Source organism: Varanus komodoensis, unplaced genomic scaffold (assembly GCF_004798865.1).
Source record: "Varanus komodoensis strain SLA01 unplaced genomic scaffold, ASM479886v1 scaffold34_1, whole genome shotgun sequence".
NCBI classification, from domain to species: Eukaryota; Metazoa; Chordata; class Lepidosauria; order Squamata; family Varanidae; genus Varanus; species Varanus komodoensis.
The window spans coordinates 1,591,937-1,612,988 of NW_025335854.1; the positions used below are offsets into that span (position 1 = coordinate 1,591,937).

The following is a 21,052-nucleotide window of genomic DNA, read 5'->3' on the forward strand; positions in this document are numbered from 1 at the left end:
ATACAAAGTTGCTAAAGTTACTTTAATGTTTCTTTCCCATAGTTTTTGCCACTTTTCTAGTTCAACATTAAATCCAAAGTTTTGCGCCCATATTATCATAGTTTCCTTAACCTGTTCTCCTTCCATTTTCCTGTCAAGTAAAAAATCAGATAGTCTTTTAATAATTTTCTCATCTGTTTTAAGCATCACTTGATCAAATTCTGTTAGGTCTCTATAGAACCCCCATGTTTTACAATCCTTAACATATCTTGATTGCATCTGCACCTTATACCACCAGGAAGTATCAAGTCCCTGTTCTTGTATTTCTTGTTCCAGTTTCAGGCCACCATCCTTATCCAGGATATCGCCATATCTTATGATCTTTGAAAAGATCAATACATTTGGATATACAAAAGCTTCCATAGGTGAAAGCCATCTTGGTAACTTATTATACAGTTTTAGCTTTAGTTTTTCCCACAATGACATTAAAGATCTTCTGATAAAATGACTCAGGAAGGACCCATGTGACTTAGCTTTTTCATACCACATATAAGCATGCCATCCCATCTGCAAGTCATGACCTTCAAGATACAAAATTCTTTTATTTCACAATGTTACCCATTCTTTTAACCAAGTTAAAACAGATGCTTGATAATACAACATCCAATCAGGAAGTCCAAAACCTCCATTTCTTTTAGCTTCCTGAAGCATTTTTAATTCAATCCTTGGGGGGTTTTTTCTCCAGATAAACTTCGAGATATGAAAGTTTAAGTCATCAAAGAATTTATCAATTTTTATGGGAATCATTTGAAACAAAAACAAAAGTTTAGGTAATATATTCATTTTGACAAGAGCTGTTCTTCCCATCAAAGATAATTGTAAATTGGCCCAGTTTTCCATTTGAATTTTGAAGGCTGGTGACAGCTGCAAGCCTGTGGGGGAAGGTGAAGGTAAGCAACAAGCTCAGCCCAGGTATTTTCTGAACTAGAACTGGAGTTTACACCCGTGCCTGTTTTCCTCCAAGCTTTCTTGATCTCAGCAGCCTGAATGAAGAGGAAAAGGGGCTTCTTGCTATCTTTAGTGAATCACTGGGAGTAGGAATCACTCGCTGGTCTACTGAAAATTACTTGGATCTCAATCTGCCTTCTGTTTTCCCTGTCTGACAATCAGTTATTTTTCTCAGATGTCAACTTATAAATGAGCTCATGCAATTAAATACAGTAATATAATTCCAGGTACTGAAAGTTCCTAAAATAGGTTCCATTACATGCACTTGATTGTAACATGTACTTTGCTCCAATAGAAGGCAGCTTTTTAAAGAGATGAGCAACACCTTCTAATTAATATTAGTCAAAATAATTCCATTGTGTAAGCATAAAGTTTACTAACTTGCTGGCTGTCTTCATACTCATTTTCAAAGGTATGGTACACCTTTTAACATATACAAAGCAAATGTCAAGTACAGGGACCTGGATAACTACAGTTCTTTTTTCTGCTATTTGACTTGAGAAAAAGGGCTGCAAAAATAACAGTCTACCTAGTGGAACATGAAGAGACTGGCAGCAATCATACCTGAAAATCTCAAGTCTGTGAAAGAAGAAAGTGAGCAAAAATTAAAATAGAACTCTGTAATCATTATTAAAGGAACAGCTACCAGTTTAGGGCACTATTCATTCTGTATGCTTACACAAAGAAAACTGGCAACAGATAAATAGTAGCCACATCTTCCAAAGGTCACAAGTGAAACAATAGCATTTCTGGAGTAAGAGACACATCAAGATGACAATTCTGTTTGCATCAAAGGAAATATCTTCAAAATTAGTACATAAAAAACAGGATTTTGTATCCTACACCATAAAGAACTACACATCACTTGTTACTCATGAATCAAAAGACAGGACAAATACCCAGTACTTTATATACCCAGGGATTAATTACCCTTTTCTTCTGTAAATTGGGGAGCACTCTATAGAGATACAACAGGGAGTTCTCATTGGCACATGGACTACCCTCCCTCAAGGAAAGCCAAGGTGTCACTGGTGAAAAGCCTCATACCGCATTCATAATTTAGTATTATGAAATGGCTACTCATCAACATGGATCAGTTCAGGCCTTACCATGGCTTGTGGGCAGCTGAAAGCCTGTGCACATCATGTGGTTTCTCTTTCCACTGCACCTCCCTTTTCGGAGCTAAAGTGTGGAGCAGGGGGAAATGGGAGCCCTGCTGTGAAAGCGACTTGTAATTTTGGACACAAGCTGTCATGTTTCAGTAACATTCAGCTTCCAAAGGTATACTGAAATAGAACAATTTTGGTTCAATATCTGTTCTCAGAAACTGGTAAAATGCTAACACATCCATACATAAATGAACCAAATTCTTCTCTCTTCACATTCAGCACTCCTAAAACAGGGAGGGTGTCATATATTATATTCTATATTAGATCCTTTCATTATAGTGTTGTGTATCCTTAAGTCTGAATAAAGAAATGAGCTTGAAGTAGGAATCAAAACTGTTTTGTAGAAGCATAATTTCCCCCATCACCATATTCCATTTAAAAGCCAACTAGGTCCTTAATTTTTATTTCCACGCCTATATCCCAAGTCCTATAATCATTTCGCAGCTTTACATTTTCTGCATCCTTTCTTCTAGGGGCCTTCCTTAGTAATGGTTAAGACTTTCCTTAGTAGTAGTTCCAGAGTGACTTTTCTAGAATTCCTGCAACATTAGGAGCTTACTTCAGTACAGTAAGCATCTGAAAACTTTTTAAAGTCAAAATTGTCACTTACCAATACAGGTATGTTTATGGGATGTATAGCTAGTACAGTTCTAAACTGTCCAGAGGGCTGATGGACAGTATATGAAACAAGCTAACAAATGGTATATCTGTATTAAGTACAAATGGTATATGTTTTACCTTGTCTTAAGCAGCCATTAAAATTCTTCAAGCACCTAGTTACACACATAGCAATGATGTTATTGGCAAGCAACTAAATTAAGGCTGGTCTCTTGTCATTTATTTTATTCTGCACAAATTTAATATATAAATGTTGACTGCAACAGAGGGCTTCCTGGAGGATATTATATTTTGTTTAAAGAGTGGATTGGATCTGCTCGTGGATGGAAATGAAAAGCTAAGCTTCCCCCCCCCCCTTTCTTCACCAGCCCCAGAGCTCCCCCAAAATGTCCTCCTGAGAAACATGGAAACCCTGGGAGTTTGGGGAAAACTCACAAGAACTTCTACCCACTGTCCACACACCACAGCTGATCCCATGTGGTGGGGATCCCTATCACACAAGACAACATGTTCAGACAGCAGGAAAAGGAAGGGTGAAAAAGTCAGTTCCCACCTACCTTTCATGGGCAGATCTCTGGACACAACAAAAGCATGAAAACCATCATGCTTTTGGCACTGGGCCATCATGAGTATGTGCCATGTCATTCCTCCGTACCTACTGCACTGCTGCTTCTGAAGTACAAGTAGAAAAAATGTAGGCCTTGAATAATTTTGAAAGCAACATGAGAATATCCCTGAGGAACATTTTGCATAAACCTTTTTATATAACCTTTACAAACCTGAGCTTCACATCCAATGAATGCCAGCTACCGTCCTAAATAATCTGAAAGGTTCAACTATTCTTTGGTGAGAACACCACCGAACACATTTGTTTGAATAAATATAATTCTGAACATCATTTGGCAATCGAGTAGCAAAATTCGGGAGTTTTCGATGTTATTCTGCATGGCTAAAGAGTGACACATGCAATCAACACTTGCTAGTGAAATGAAACTAGACATTTTGAAGAACAGAATGAGCCAGGATCACTGGAACAACAGTCCTAGAACCTGTATTCTGTATTACAAATCACAGTGTCAGTTAGCTAATGTTGCTGTGAGATTTTTCCTCCTGTATGTCTGAAATTTGGACTTTTCTTTTCTAACCCCATAATCCCAGGTCATGTAGCAAACATCCACTGAAGCTGAAAAAAAAAACAAAAAAGCAGTTTGTGACAGGGCAAAAAAAAAAATTCATACAACATGCCTACATCCTTGGGTACAAGTAAAACAAATGTGGGCAACAAGGGGCCTGTCACCCAATAAGCCCCCCCCCCACTAGTGGGGAGGGGGAAATTCAGGAAAAAAATGTGTTTTTGGAGTAGCCAGTGCCATTAAAACTATTTTTGACACCAGCTGTGGGTGGGGTCTGCACAGCAGGGAATCTGGCCAGTGAAAATGACCCCAGAACCACCCACAGTTGTCCATCCTGACCTAAAGCAAAACCAACGAACAAGAAATTAAGTTCATGCCTTCAGCTGGATCTTTTCTGTAAATCCATGTGGGCTTTTCATTCTGACTTAACATTTTTCATCAACATTCTGCTGCAGACATGCCTCTGTATGAGAAAAAGGTGAGAGCAGAATTGGCCCAATATCTCTACTTGAAAAACAATGAGGAGTTTTATTTCTAAAAAGAACAGAAACATTCTACAGGCATTGCTTTATTTCTTTTACTTTTCAATAAACTAAATCTATGACAAGACTATACAGGGTCACTGTAATTCATTTCTATGTCTAGTTAGCCTATACTTTGGAGTACCTATTATTCAACCAAACCTTTGCAAATACCATACAAACCATATATTTGAAATCAAAGATAGGAATGTTTATGCATGCCAAGTTTTTACAGGCTTAGCAGCAATTCTCTGTTCCTTTACTATTTTCCTTTACTATTTGAAACCCTCATTCCTAGAGAGATGAGCAGTTCTGTTCATTTTGTAAGTAGCTGTCAATAATATCTGTGAATCCACCATGGATATATTCCATGTTGAGCAATTAGAGACATAAAAATAAGAAGAACCAGAATACTGTTTATTTTTTATAGTTAAGTAGGAAATGCCTGAAGAATCATCTCAGAAAATATGCAAGAAAGTTAACTGAGAACAAGTATCACCCGAGTTACTGGAAAATCAGGCTGGCACTGCAGAAACATTTTCATACATTTTCATACATTTTAATAGAGCTCACGTAACAGAGTTTCATGCAGCCACAAGTTCTTCAAAGGGCATGATTTCAGCATAGATGCTTTTGATCACTTGCTGTTTCTGCAGAGGGCAGAAAAGTAACTACACTCTCTGCACTAACAGGAACAGTCCACACCTATTTGAATTGTACTGAATTGAAATCATTATTTTGAAGAAATCAAGTTAGGCCTTTGCCAAGACAGTGCCTGACTTTTGCAGTTTAAGTGCTTATACTGGGATACATCCACAACACAGCACAAGTGCAATCCTGCTCAAGCAACAGACTGTTCCCCTCCTGTAACTTCTCCCTGCATCCCCCAAGCCCTTTGAGAATCACCCTCTCCCTGCTCTGTTGCTGGAAGACTTCCATTGGCAGTGAGATTTCACCCAATAGTACTATATCTAAGGGTGTTAACCAACCAACCACACACCTTTTTGATCAAAATTCTATTAAATAGTATTCCAATCAAACACCGTATCAGTATATTAAGTACATTTCACTATTTACATACTCTCTGATTTTAAAATGCACACCCTGAATAACTGCAGATTCCAGCTGGTTAGGTACTAGTATCAAAAGAGGCTAAAGATGTTCTTCTAGCAAATTTTAGCATTTCTTAAAAACTTTGCAAGCACACTGCATTGTTCTGGAGTTGTGAAAAAATGCAAGCACCTACAGTAGACACTTCTTATGCAGAATGCAGTGCAAAATCTCTTGACTGGGATAAGAGCAAGCAGTTACTGCAATCTTGGTCACTTATGTCTAAAGCAAGATGTTACCAGGATGAGCCTCACACAAGCAGATTCCTACAGAAGGTACAGTACTAGCAAAGTACACTCTGTAATTTCTTTTTTACACTGTGCTTGGTTTTCAAAAAGGGATCACTGCTTGCACTGAGAAGGATGTTCCAAAAAACTACTTGAAATAATTTTGTCAAAATAATCAAAACGATGACTACACCATTAGAAAGGAGGTTTCCTTGAATTATATGGCATAGCTAAAGAGTCTAATATGTAGTGTTTGCTTTGCTCTCTACCTGTTGAACTGATCAGTACAGGTGTTCTTTATTATAAAGGCAAAGGTGGTAACCTTCTGCACAATCTCTTTGAAGGAAACAGGAGCACAAAAAGGTAACAGTGCTTGCATGCTCTCATGCCTTTCAGGGGGGGTTGTGCAAGGCAAGATCCTGATATTTGCACATGTATTGTACTCCAGAAAAGCTGGTGACTTGTAGCTAGTGATTGCACAAACACAGCAGTTTGCACAGCTGCTATTTTTCTCCTCTCTTCCCCTCCTGCCCTTCTAAACTGTGAAGGGGCCCTTCTAAACTGTGCCAGACAGAACTGTAGCATAGGGAAGGAATCACTCTACAGGGGGAAGAATTTTGCGCCGGCAGAGCTCCTAGCGGTGCAAGCTCCCTCCACCCACTTGCAGCCAATTCTCCCCACTTGCACTGCAGCCCTGTATGGCAGCCCCAACTGTTCACTGAAGAACACTTCTGGTGGGCACAGGGTCCTACTGGATGCAACCCATCCATTACCATTTCACTATAACTTTTTTTCCCTTCGCTTAAAATAGGATATGTAGCTTTTGTACTCCTCTCACAGTTACATGGTCTAGTGCATTCCAGGGAAATTTTCTTATAGTATTTTTCTATAATACAGTATAGAACTGAAAACCCCACGAGTGCTTCTTAGGTTTTGTTGCAACACTATTTTGTCACACGTCACTGCTGACAGGAGGTACCTAAGATGTGTTAACTCTCTGACATCAATTGCATTCAATACACCTGGAATCTTTATCGCCAGTGTTATCACACTTCAGACGGTATCATCATTCTTCTGCTCCTGCTTCTAACATAGTATCTCCAAGCTTGAAATCCAAGCACTGAGCAAAGAAGTCTGCAAGAAATCTCTACATAAGAGGAGCTGACCAAGGTATAATGGCTCCACAATATTGGGACAGCACATGACAAGGTGTCCTAATCACAAGGAATGCATAAAGGTTTGTTTCCCAATATGCTTACTCAATATGTGGAAGAAGGGCAAGGCTGGCAAGCTTTTGTCTATTGGTGAATGCTATCCTTTCTCCTTCATTGTTCCCTGGCTTCAGGAAAAAAGTGAACAATATACCTTATTGTCCCTTTACTAACATGTGCAAACACACAAACATACTTGAGTCCTCCCAGCTTCCATGCAAGGGAACAGCATAGGCAACGCAAAAGATTCACAAACTGGTGTGATCATAATGGAGGACTAAAAACTTGAGCAATTCTTACAAGACCTGTTTTGAATCAAGGAATATTTTAGAAGGCTGAAGGCCAACAATCTGCAAAATCCCCTTGGGACAATATCCCAAAATACATCAACACTTGTAGATACAGCATCACCAAGATGCACTGAAAGCTGCAAGATGCCAGGTATCAATCTCCTGTAAGCAATGCAAACCAATTGATCAAAGTGAACTATACCTGTTGTCCTTCAATACTATGAAAGAAAACTACTCAAGCAAACAGTTATCAACTCAACACAGTGTAAAATATTGTTATCACTTCTCAACCTTGGAGTAACAAAGTAGAACTATCTTGGAAAATAAAGACTACGGTGATGGAATACTTTGCAATAGATAAACTAGTAAAAAAGTTAAAAGCATACACTGTGTTCCATAGCTATTTCTAGAGGGCTTCCCATGTCTATTTTTAAAGTATGTACAACAGGTGTAAACAGTCTCCCCAGAAATGTTGCCTCTGCCTCTCTTTACATCTTTAAAAATGTTACAACATTCCAATTGATGCATTAGACTTTTCCTTGAGTTAGTACAGTCAGTCAGTCCAACTGGTAGGCCCCAGGTCAATGTCTTCAGCTGGTAACAGCTTCAGTAAAGCAAGTGCTCACATATTTAAATCAAATCCAAAGTGAAGTTTCGAATGACATCTGGTGTTCCTGTGTCAAAGCCACATATATCCAACATGCCTCTGTCATCTGGGTCTGCGATGGTGAAACTGCTGGATGTCATTCCACAAACTATCAGTTTGGATGGAATACCCATTCTCTAAAAGCAAAAAAAGAAAGACAAATGTTTTGCCCGCTAGTATGCACCGGAACATCAATTTATGAACTATTTTTAAACCTTGTGCACATCACTGTGACAGGTATGTAGACTCTAGCCTGGCCCCTTGCTCCAAATGTCAGAGGAAACTCTACTGGCCCAGTATCTGTGCTTTAGAGCAGTGTGATGCATTCTTCCTCATCACTAGCCACTTCCTAGGGTCTCGGATCGCAACTGTAATTGGGTAGAGAACTAGCTTCCCCTCCCTCATTGCCTTTGATCTAACTTGTATATGCTTTTTCCTTTTCTTCCTCCCTCCTTCTGCTTGGCCTTGGGAAAGCCTTCACATTCCCCAATAACATGCATTATAGCATGCATGGGATACTTAAAAAGGTAAGATATACTTCTAGATAGGTTTTGAGATGGAACCACAAGAGAGCCTTGCTTCCTTACACCAATATAGCCAAAGACAAGACTACTATGTACTGAGCAAAATGCTTGAATTACTTGAGATCAGGTCAAGATTTAAGACTAATTGCACAAATAGAAATGGATTTCCCTGGACCTTCTTCCCATGACAGACCCTGCGGTACCCTTTTTTGTTTATTTATAAATACATACATACATACATGTATTTATAGGTCACCTATAACTGCTGAGACCTTCCTAGGCTGCTCACAGTACAATGCTACACTGAGAGGACATCTGCTGAAAGAGATAAGTTGCGGTGTAATGCGGGAGGGAGGGGAGAGAAGGGAATCCCAGATCCCTGCCTCCCACAGAAAGTCTCCTTCCATGGAGGGCAGATCCTGGACCCAGCCCTAAATATTTGGACCTTTATGAATAGAAGCCTTCATGAATTTAATAGGGTGCTAGCTCCTGGTTTTGCATTATTCTAATGCTGCACACATTTCTTTCAGAAGATTCCCCTGTCCCTTTCTGGAATTTAGCATTTAAAAAGCAAAGATTAATATGAAAATAACTTTATGACATTATAGATGGAGTATTTACCTCCCTATATTGCCTCAAAGCTGTGGCAGGATGAATATCTCCAGCAAAAGTCTCATTATCTGTGAATACAATAAAGACATCGACAGGTACACCTGTCTTTTGTGCCCAAAGCATTGGAAGAGAACAATCAGTGGCACCCATTGGAATCTAGGATAAATAAGAAACCGTGATCAAAAGCAGAGCAAATCAACCACTATTCTAGAGCTGAAAATGATGTTACTAGTCCCTTTACAGTTCTGATAGGAATGTGGTATTGACGCATGAGACAGCCTTGGTAAAAAGTGAACGGATGTTTATATAGATCTTCTTCTTCACATCACATGCTCCCTAGTAAGCAACTGTTTCCCTGGGAAGTTGTCTGATTCCAGGTTAAATTATGTTTGCACCTCTAGTCTTGTAGTGGCTACTCTAAATGGTAGTGAATCACCAATGTCTGGACAGAGGCCTTCTACCTGAGCCTTTTAAACAGCTTTAGAGGCCAAAGCTTAGTAAAGGATGCACAGTGAGACACGTTCAGAGGCAACCACAGGGTTATGGAATGCCCCATCCCTAAAGCAGGGCTGGGAAATCATTTTCAATCGTAGATGTGTAGGATCACACGCCAGCGGTGAGTGTGGCCACTCCACAATCTCTCACACATCACACGTGCCACTCATTCACCTACCCTAACTGCAGCATTTTGAGAGCTTAGCTCTCCCCTCCTCAACTGAGACTTGTGTCTATGTAAACAGAAATGGTGTAGCAATGGCTTCAACAATAACTGAGTATACTCTAGTAATTTTAAGTCTTAATTTTAAAAGGCAAAATCAATTATCTAAAAGTGAAAAGCATGCGTGAAAGAATTCCTAATTTGGAAAAGATTTTTCCAAACTTAGAAAGCTATTAAACACTACATCCTTTCACAATTCAGAACAATTAGTTGTGTTTTCATTTAAAAATAAAGACATGCAAACCCAAAATACTTTAGATACCTCGGAGATTTTCTGTAATACTTGAGGTAAAGTCATGTCCTCTGTAACTGGACAAGGAACCATTTCATGGGAAAAGGCAACAATATGGGAATCTTCTTCAGTGTGTGCAACAACCTGGTAAAATAATCAAACAAACAGGAAAGTGAAATCACAATGTTATTTCCATCTTTGGTTTTTAATTTTATGTTTTGGTGAAAAAACCAGAACGTGTCCTCTAACTCAGACATTCCATAGTCGCAATGCCAGAGAATCTCTTCCACTACCCCTCCATTAAGCCTTCTAGCCCTATCCACTCCCACAGGTCCCTCTACCATTCCTTCCCTCTTTCAGGCCACTTCTAAATTCTGAAAGGAAGTTCTGTGAAATAGCTCCTTTTTGCCTTGCTAGAAGACATTCTCAAGGGTTGCACCTTGTTCAACACATCTGATTTAACTAAGGAGGAGCTACTGTCAGAGTAATTGTGAAGATACTGCTATGGCTTGCACAAGAAAAAAGTGCCAGTGTTGCAGGCAGATGGGTTTTGTCATAGCTAGAGTGGCAGGCCATTCAGGAAGCAAGGAGATGATAGCAGCCTCCAGCGGTCCTCAAAATATTCTCAAGTACCAAAAATACTCAAAACCCAACAGCAGAGGTACCACAAAATGCCTGAGGATAGCACAAGGAAGAGTTGGCTCCATACTAGGGTTTGAATAACTGTAGTAGAAACCTCTCCAAAACATGTAGGATTATTTATATGCTTTCAGGATGATTATTTTTACATGATCAATAAATATGGATGCATTTGAGTTTCCTCTAAATAGTTGTCGCTCATCCTTTAAAGTTTGTGTTTTGCAAATCTTTTATCTGTGACGCCACAGGGCAAGACACCTTAAGGGGGTGCAAGCACCTCCCATATTCCACTATAAATCTCCAGGTGTGATTTAATTAGATCTGTAGGCCGAGTACGTGTTCAGGCCTGAAAGAACAAAGTCACGCCACACTGAAATTGAGTCCAAAGAAACTGCCAAGACTGGGACATCTCTTACCATACACATTGCTGCAGCAACTGTATTAGCATTCAGCACACTGCCCAAAACCTTTTGGAACATAGAATCGCTGACATCGATTGCAAGTAAGAAACGCTTCTCTGTTGGCTCTACTGTCTAAAGGAAGTGAGGAGGGACAGAACAAAAGTCAGAAAACGTAGTGTTCATGCATATCTGTTTTTACTGCAGCTTTTATAGCATACTATTGTATGTCATATCAGCAGTGTCAGTCAAAGCAAACTCCTAACTTATAGAAACAGAACTAAGTATCCAAACAGTGCTTCAAGCCAAGGGTACACTAGGAATTCTTTGCAACCCACCCCTCGCAGCCAAAAACAAGACTTCGGGACACTCAGCAGCAAGTGGCCAGTCTCCAACAGATCAAGAAAGAAAGCAGCAGCAGCCTGTATACAGGAGGCAGTGATGCTCTTGTGGCTCTGGACCAGGAGATACTTGTTTTCAACATTCTTAGGAGCTTTTACAATCCTTTCCCTAAATCTGTAATACCAAATTCAGTATTTCCCTCAACAGAGACTGCCCATCTGACACCTTGCACTAGAAATATCCAAATTAACACACTGTTCAAATTCATACAATTTCCTACACCTACAAATTCATAGCAATTACTTTGAAGGTCTTGTAAAATGAAGCATCAAGAGCTTCCAAAATATCCTTGTCAGGTTGCCACTGGAGTTTTCCCCGATAGCCACGTTCTCCTTTGTAGGTTTCTAGTGCAACCAAAATATGGAATGGGTGTATACGAGCCTAGAAAAAATATATATGAATGTACACTTACAAAGATACTCAATGGACAAATCAAGTTCAAATATAAGCAACCCCCCATTCCTTTTCACAACCTGCAATTTCCATTGATTAAACACAAATCTGTAACTTGTATTACATTAAGTTGTTATTCCTTGAGGTATTCCTAGATAGGAAAAAAAGCATGGCCTTCCTAAGCTGGCTTCTAAGCACTGTAACCAAACTAATTATTCTAAAATGTGCTGTGACAAGTATTTTCTTCACTTCCCACCAAATAGGACTAATTCTTATATCAAGATGTACATGCAAAGTATATTACTTGTAGTCTTTTTAAACTTTTAAGATATCCAAGTAGATTTTACCTGCATGATCTGAGCTACATTACAACCTTAATGCACTTTGCCTCCTACCTCTATCATAATCTCCCAAAAGCCACATAGAAATCAAAAGCTTCATAGAAGAACCAAAATCTTTCCCCAAAAGGAGACTGCTTAACCACCTGTCTACAAACGCATTTCCATTCTTCCTGCAAAAGGAATTATCCCTTAAAATGCTACCCAATAAACTAACCAAATAAATGTTAGTCTGTGAAGCCCCCAACACTTCATTGCTTTCTATGAAGATGACTCCCAAAATCTCACTTGATCAACCATTTTCTTAAGACAGTTGTGGCACTGTAAAGAAGCAAGACCACACAGAACTCTTATTTTCCTAACCTTAACTCACTGTTCCATAATTCTAATTAACCTGAAAGTGGGTTCTTAAAGTGGAAATAAACCTCTCTTCAATGTCTATTACCCCTGCAGTCCAACACACCACATATTAATCAAGATCTAAAATGCAGAAATTTAAAATAATCATTGGTGTAAATGAGCATTGATTTTATGTCAGTAGACCAACTCAAAATATTACCATCTGGGTAGCTTTAGAATAATACATAAAGGTGCAATTCTATGCATATCTAGACAGAAAAAGAGCCTATAACTCCTAGCATGCTTGTTTTCTGTCTTAACATGCAGACAGAATTGTAACAAAATTTTTATACATTCTTACCTTTTTAAGAAGTTTTTCATTTCTCAATCTTTCACAGACTATTGTTACCTCTGGGCTTCCTGGTGCAAGTACAGAATTTGCTGTCATCTTTCCTAGATTCCTCAACATTGCTGTTAAGGGCATTTCTTGTAACAATGCTTTCCACACCTAATACAGTATGTGATTAAAGCAGCATGGGGGAAACAAGAAGACATCACAGTGTTTAAACATGAAAATCTAATTTCATTAGATAATTATTTAAGGGTCAACTAGACAAAATTAAATTAGTGAAGTATATATAAACACATTTTTTAAAAAAGACTAAGGTCATAATGCAAAGTACTAAAGTTTGTATAATATACTCACCTCTTTAGATTGCAAATGACTTGTCAGGAGGTGTTCCCTAACTAAACTAAACTCTTCTATCAAATGAATCACTTCCAATTCATCCTCAGTATGCTTCACCCTCTCCACTGCTTCCAAGTATTTTAATAGTTTTTCGGTCTCAGCAGAAAGCTTGTTTTCTTTATAGGCCTCCTGGACTTCCTTCCATCCTTTCATTACATACTTAGTGACTACAGCAAGGCCTGTTGAAAGAGAAAAAAAATATTTTCAGAAATTCTTACATAAAATCTTCTGAACAGTCTATTTTCAAAGAGAGGCATGTGTCCCAAAATTGCCAAGAACGTGATGGCCTCCAGAGAGTTGAATGAGTATATTTAGTTGTAATGTATATTTAGTTTGATAAAAGAAGTTTGGAAGATTAGAGAAATTGGTAATATCTCTGATTTGCCTTGATTTCATAGTGGGAAAAGGTAAAAAAGCAGAAGAGCAATACTTTTACTAAGCGAGAAGTACATATACATTTTTTCCACAAATGAAAGATCACTTTGCCCTATATCTGTAGGACTGCAGGAAAACCACAAGAATCCCTTTTTTTTTTGGCCAAAGGAAAAAACCAGGATAAAATAAACATGGCTCTGCTTTCAGTGATACATTATAGTTATCAATATACGTTAACTGAAAAAAGAGGCATGTCGCAAACTGGAAAGGATGATGCGGCTATCCAACAACCACAGTGTTACCCTGCATCATGGGAAACAGAATATACAATTCTAGTTTAAATTTAGTTCTCAAGCAAAAAAATTTTTTTTACTCTGTTCACTTTTTCAAGATGCAAGGGAAGAAAATGACAAAATCACATTCTACAAATATTAAGAACATTAAATAAGTTCCATTTGTTTATCAATAACTTAATTCATTTTAAAGGTCACTGAATTGATAGACATCCAGTGAACAGTAAAACTTGCTACCTTATCTTCAGAGACATAGAACTTTTACTTGCCTCATATCAACCAGAACAAGCTTGCAAGACTTGTTCAATCATCCAATCATTCCTTTTCAAATATTTTACTATGATATCCTCTTGTAGTTAAGAATCCAACGGAAAACATATGACATCTAAGAAGTGAGATGATCTGCACATAAGGAAGTAGGTCAAAACTGTCTCTCTCAATCTTCTCATAGGGAATTCTAGTTCAGTCCCAAAACTACCATTCCTGTTAGCACACCATCACCTATTACCCCAAGGCTGTTGTATATGAAACTGTTTAACTAGACCTGCTTTGCCCATCCTAACACCCTCCAGATGTTCTGGACTACAACTCCTATTATTTCAGGGCATCAAGACAAATAGGGCACCTGGTTTCTGGCTAAAGTACAGGACAGAAACTGCCTTCTTCACCTATGAGACAGAAATAGAGAAAATGATGGGGAAAAGGAAGCAGACCCATCCACCTCTTCTAGAGCTCAAGATAGCACTCTTCTAGATTACCTATGTCAGAAAAGTACAAAGTGTGGCCCGACAAGACTAACCTGCTGTAACCCACCTACTGCCACCAAATTCCACCCAGAGCGATTTGCCACTCCCTCCACCAGAGCACTACCAATGAGGTAAGGGGCAATTTCAGGATCATTAGGGTCTGTCAAGATCTGGATGAAACAGTTCTCTAGTAGAGAACCCTACTGACCTGTACGTAGAGTTTATGACTACTCTAGATTACACCATAAAAAACCAAATTTGCCACCTGGAATACACCTAGGGCAGTATTGATTCTAGAAGTTCGTATGAAAGCCAAACCTAGAAGTATGTTTTTCCAGCTTTGAATTCTAAACCAAAGGTTACCCTTTCCAGTTACAAGGAGATCTATTCAATGACCTGCATGGTTTGGGAACCTATCAGTTTGACTAGCGAACATAAGAAAACAGTTTGGAAATGTCAGCTGGTCTAGCATCTGGCAACCCAATTCCTTTCTGGGACTAGCTACAGAGTTTCTCCACTTTTCACTAGTATGCAGAAGTGGCACCAAAGTTAAGAAGGCCCAACTTCTACCATGTGCAAGCAACCTGACACTTAATAAAAATACAGTGACTCTTTATTGCAGCAGATCAGGTTATTCAAATCAGCTTTCTGAAGCCTGCAGCAAAGCCTACCACATTTATAGACCCCAATAAATCAAGTAGCTTAGACAGAGGGCATTGGCACATTGCTTTGTTCAAGAGAACATTCCAATGCTAGAATCCACAGTCACAAGTAGAGTTCAAATACAGAAATAAATTTCAAGTAAGAATCTCAACAGCAGGATTCAAGGCAGACAAGAATATACGATCCACAGAAAGTACAAGCAGTGAAATAATTTGGGAGATTAAGGCACTGTTTCCAGAAAAGGTTCTTCAGCCTCTGCACTGGCTTAAATACAGAGAATGAGATACTGAAGACTTCCTTTCGATGAACTATGGGAATCTGGCCCAAAACACAGTATCTCTCTCAAGCTGGCCCATAAACCTGGGTGACGCTCCCTGCAGAATCTTCCTCCTCCTCTGTTCTCACAATCCCAGGCTATAAATCAGAGGCCTCTCAAGCCTGCCCCTTGTAGCTGCAACTGATAGGGAATACCATCCTCCTTCGGCCTGTAATCAGATGGAAAGCTAGGCAAAACTAAGCTCACAAGCTCTTAGCGTCCTATGGCTCTGGACTGGGTTCTGAATATCCTGGTCAAATGCTGAATCACACTCTGCCTTTGTGCTACAGGACACACAGAGGTGCTTGGCCTAAACGCAGCAAGGCCGCCCACTAAGTAGCAATCCACCAGGCCCACTACACTGACAATTTTATCTAATTAGTAAAAACCGGCCAGAAAGACCCACTGGCTGTATCCTTGCCGAAGGATAGATATTTCCATTGGTACATCTACATTTTGGGAGAAGGTTGACAGTTTTGAACTTAAGAAAAAATGTGTATCTATTACTCATGTTTTGCTGATTTATTATTTGTTAACTTAAATTTATATCACTGCCAGCCTGTATCTTGAGTGGGGTAGAGGGATAGACTGAGAGAAAAGAGCAGGGGAGGCTGCTAAAACATCTACTTTGGGGTCCCAATTAGGAACTTGCACCAGAATATAAAAAGAGAGTAACTCCCAGATACTGAACCTGGCCTTGGGTGCCAATTCAAGGATTACACATGTGTCAAGCTGCAATCCTATGAACACTCGCTTGGGAGTAAGTCCCCTTTAGGAAGTGGTACTTCTACAGAATGTAAAGATGCTTAAGTCTGCTCATAAATACACAAAGGAAGCAACTGGGAAAAAGAGAAATATATGTTGTCAACTTTGAATTGTGTAGTTATACTCTGTATCCTATCAATCTGCCTGAACTAGTTAACAACTATCCCAACCAAGAAATATAAATCACTACTTTGGGTATTATCCGCATCAGAATATACACAATTATTTCAGTTCAAATGTTCAGTTTAATTCCTGCACATTTACTGCTTACAGAAAAATATCAAGGTTAGGATAAAAAAAACTATGTGAAAGAACTAGAAATGGACAAACCACCTAAAAAACGATTCCCTTCATTTGACAGTAGAAAATCTATGCACAAATGTACACAAGAATTCTAAGAGAAATAAACCTTTCTGCATTCTGTTCAAAATTTATTTTATTAATATGTCAAGGGCTGATTTTCCTGTCAGTTAAATTCACAGAACCATCTTTTTCCTATAAGTGTTTGAAATATGGATCTGTGCCCCAAACATTGCATTTATGCAATTATTTATATGCCAAAGTAACTTCCAAAAGTGTGCCCATTTCTGTTATGTCAATAGAAGGAATGACAATTCCCCAGCTTCATGTAGGGTTTCCCCTCCTTCCCCTCTCACTCTTATTTAAAGAAACTTGTAGGAAAAACAGTTTACTACAAACCATTCTCAGTTGTTACCTTCATTCGCAGGCTTTAAATGTGACAACCTGAGGAGATCTTTGTGACACCAGCCATTTCTTTTCTTATATTTTGTCACTGCTAAGGCAATTGCCATGTCATTCTTGCCATTGTACCAATCCGCAACTGCTTTTCTTAGCGCACGACCCCACATGCCGCATTTCATTCCCTCCTTTAGATCCTTTTTAAATTGGATAAAAGTGAAGAGATGGGTCGGTATGTGACAAACTTCAGGGACAGCCTTATACGCTGCTTGTTTTGTTTTTGCATCAGAACATTGTGAGCAAATAGCAAGTGCAAACAATACAGGCTTCTGTTTGGCTGCCCTGCCTTCCTGGCTGAACGTCTTTATTTCTTGTACCACTTCACAGCCTTTGCCATCTTCAATAAGTCTCAGCAGAGCACTTGCATTTTCAAAGCCTAATTTCTGTTCCTTGATGTAGTAAGTTCCTCCTTCAGAACCAAAACACAAGAAACGGCGCAATCGATTCATGTCCGTAACTTGCCATACATGTCCACCTTCAGAGTTTGGTACCTGCTTCTCATTGCAGGGGAGCATTTGACTGCCTGCTTCTTCCATTGCTTGTTAATCTCAGGAAGTCTCCTGAAATAAAATACATATAATTAGTATGTAAAAAGAAACATGCATGTGAAAATTCTTCTCAAAAATACATGAGTGGTATGGACACGGTTATAAAGATGTGCTGACTTTTACAGCTATGTCATAAATCTGAGATATTCAGCTACCAACTATTCAATATCAAATCTAAAATATGCAACTCCCATATCTGTAAAACAGAAAAAAGAAAACTTAGATGGGATTCGGGATCTGCCTGCCACGGCTGCCATGGCAGCTGGGGATCCAATGCTCAAAGACATTTCTGCTCATATTTCAGGATGTGCCCTCCTACAACTTCACACCCCACCCCATTCAGTAGGCTCCCCCATTCTCTGTGTAGCACTTTCTGAGGGCTGGAAACTCCATCAGGGGAGTACAGGCCAGGAAATTCTGTCCAACCAGCTGCACACCAGATCCAATCTATTGAAAATTATCAAGTGTTAAAAAAAGACCCTTAAACCAGTATGAATGCATGCATAAAACAGTTTAAGCATTAGAATGCTAGCTCTCACTGGATGACTGCCATGTTTTTCTTATGTTTAATGCACAAGTCCAATAAAGCATAAGTTATGAAAGCAGAACAACACAGAGCAGATTCCATCATGACATTGCACCTTTCCCCAAGTTGGTGCCTTCTAGATTATTTGAATATAACTCCCAGCATTACTGACCATTAGACATTTCGGTTGGGGCTGCGGGAGGTTGGGCCATGACATCTGGAGGGTACCAAGTTGGACAAGGTATTATAAGGATGTTTTCCTGATTACAAGCACAATTATTGTATTTCCTTCCAACAGACGATAACATTTGTTAATTGTGCAGAACTTTATACTCCAGTGCATCACTTATTACTACTGGCAAACAAAACATCAGGGAGGCTGTATAAAGTTATATAAGGCTGTGATGTCATAATTCTATCTACTTTTGCTATTCTAATTTCATAATCCGTTATTTAAAACATAATATTTAAAACATAATATTCTAAATGGGATTCTTATGTGCATGCTTTGATTGGGTGGCTGAAAAAAATAGTTCCATCAAGACTGAAGAAACACTAAAGATATTCAGGTAATAGCTTCCCCTTCTTCATGTAAAAATAATTGAATTCCTTCTTAGCCAGGCCTCCTGGGGATGGTGCTAACAGGTAGAAATCCAGGAATTGTTACATATCTATTCCTGATATACTGACTAGGGAACATGAAGAATTGTAGGACTTCCTCCCAACTAAACATGCATTGGATTGCAAGTTTGGACAGAAAAAAGTGTAGTTTCCAGCATACCTCAGCCATCCAGGAGTCGTAAGCCTTTCCTCTGTCTAAACTTGCACAGGATTGCACCCTACTTACTCTTCCATGGGATGTAGAACTATGTCCTGCCAGGAAATTACTGCTTCCAGGCAAGATATAAACTACGAACTTTTACTTTAGCATTACCTGTTGTTGGGAAATCCTTGGGAGAGAGGTGGGGAAATCCTCTAGTCTATTCCATCAATTTTAAGTATAAATCTTAGTGGTGGACCAGTTCCAGTGAAATTAAATTGTCAATGTTTTCTTAACAGAAATTAAAACCAATTAACTCCAAAGTCATGATAATATTCTTAGGGAGCAAACCAATGCTTTTTTGCTTTAGATGTGTTTAGGCCTCTGAATTCAGAGACTTCCGCGTATTCAAAGCTCAGAGGTGGCTGCCTCCATACTAGATGCTACATCTTTTGTCTAGAGGACCATTTCCAGCCATCCAGACCAAGCAACAGGGAGAGGCAGCGGCTGAGGTGCTGAGGCAAGCAGGGTTAGCCCAACCTCCTCCCCTTCCTGCTGACAGCATGCCCCTTTTCATCCTCTCCGAGGATGTGACCTGGGGAAGCAGTCAGTGTGGTTCTTTCCGTGCCAGGTGCAATCAGGGCCAAATGGGGTCTACGGGCTTCAGAGGTCAAGCTTCATGGCTGCAGGGCTTCAGAGCTGGTGTGCCATGTATTCCTATCCACCCAACCAGGCAATGTCAGGAGGCCATGGGATTATGTCCGGTACAGCATACCTGCTTAAAGCTATTTTTAAGCCAGAGATTCTATCTTGCCTATCAAAAAGGCACCGTGCTAGCAGGTGAGTTCACAAACTAAATACAAATTCGATATACATCAACAATATACAGACACTGTAGTTTATGACTACGTATTTCATTTCTGTCACATTCTTCTTCCAGTTTGCTCAGCCGGGGTCGGGGTCGGGGGTGGGGGCGGCACGAACTTGTTCAGTTTTATCTGGCGGCAATAGTTCTGAGAAAAGGGAGCGATCCAGCGCATGCACGCGAGGAGTGCAGGAGCCGTGGAGAGGGTGCATGTGTGACCGAGGCAGACCCAAGTGGGAGTGCTAGGAGAGAGCGTGTCCGTGCGTGAGAAACACGGGGTGTGCGCGGGATTCTTCGTGAGGCTGCGCTTGGGAGCGTGAGTGTGTGTGCGGGCGAGCCGGCGAGTGAGAGAACGGCGCGCGAGAGCGCCGGAGGAAGGGGCGCCCGCGTGGGTGGGTGTGACCGAGTGTGCGTGCGCGGGAGTTGTCCAGGGAGGCGCGCGCGAGCGAGCCTGCGTGAGCAAGGCCGTGCGCGCGAGGCAGAGGTGTGGCGAGGCGGCGTTTGTGAGTAGGCGCGTGCGCGTGCCGGGGAGCGAGTGTGAGGCTTCGCGAGCGCGAAAGGCTGCGCGTGTGGCGGAGACAGAGGCCGCGAGCGGCCTTGGCGGGCCCGAGCTCCGCCCTGCACGCCGAGCGGGGCGCCGGCGGATTCCCGTCCCGGCGGCGAGGGCGGGCGGGCGGCCGGCCCGAGCGGGCTCCCCGGAGCAACGGGCCATACCTGCGCGGCGGCGGCGGCGGCAGCCCGGGCGGCTTGCGGAGCGCGGCCGAGGCCGCCGTGCGGCGGGGAGACGGCTCGAAGGCGTACGCGTCTCCGGGCCGTCCTCGCGGCGCGCTCCTCCCCGTCGCGCCGCGGCGGCCTGACCACTTCCCTCGTGCCGGAGGGTGGACCGGATGCAGCGGCTCGGCGGGGCCGCCCTGCCTGCCCGGGCGACGGGAGTCCCAGGACCCGGATGTGGCGCCCCCTCCCGCTTCAGGCAGGCGCGCCCGCCTGGTCCCCGCGCGCACGCGCACAACGCCTGGGCACCGGCGAAGCCCCCGGTTCGTGCAGCTCGGAAGCGCAGCGGGGGCGTCGGGAGGGGGTCCCAGATGTTGACACTACAGCTCCCAGCATTCCCGGGTGCGGGCAAGAGCTGTCCGGAGCGGAATTTGAAAGCCAGGGCTGGCACAGGGGCCCCTAGGCGGCAC

The 21,052-nt window shown here is 41.1% G+C and overlaps 1 protein-coding gene across 4 annotated transcripts; it reads right to left on the bottom strand.

Annotated features, from left to right (window-relative positions):
* Positions 1-799: 799 nt before the first annotated feature.
* Positions 800-20,709, bottom strand: RO60 (Ro60, Y RNA binding protein). 4 transcript variants are annotated; one of them, XR_006415581.1, is made up of 12 exons: positions 20,586-20,709; positions 17,129-17,732; positions 13,214-13,434; positions 12,869-13,015; positions 11,681-11,818; positions 11,054-11,170; positions 10,029-10,142; positions 9,058-9,204; positions 7,893-8,049; positions 3,332-3,446; positions 2,097-2,273; positions 800-911 (listed from the first exon to the last, which is right to left on the bottom strand). XR_006415581.1 is itself a non-coding variant. In XM_044439160.1 (10 exons), exons 2-9 carry the CDS (start codon positions 17,706-17,708, stop codon positions 7,897-7,899), a joined length of 1,617 nt encoding a protein of 538 aa, XP_044295095.1. In that variant the 5' UTR covers positions 17,709-17,732; positions 20,586-20,709; the 3' UTR covers positions 3,453-4,370; positions 7,893-7,896. The 4 variants fall into 4 exon arrangements, 3 of the variants coding, with proteins under 3 accessions (XP_044295095.1, XP_044295094.1, XP_044295097.1); XM_044439160.1 differs by lacking the exons at positions 800-911; positions 2,097-2,273; positions 3,332-3,446 and adding an exon at positions 3,453-4,370; XM_044439159.1 differs by lacking the exons at positions 800-911; positions 2,097-2,273; positions 3,332-3,446 and having other exon boundaries at positions 4,825-8,049; positions 20,586-20,708.
* Positions 20,710-21,052: the final 343 nt, after the last annotated feature.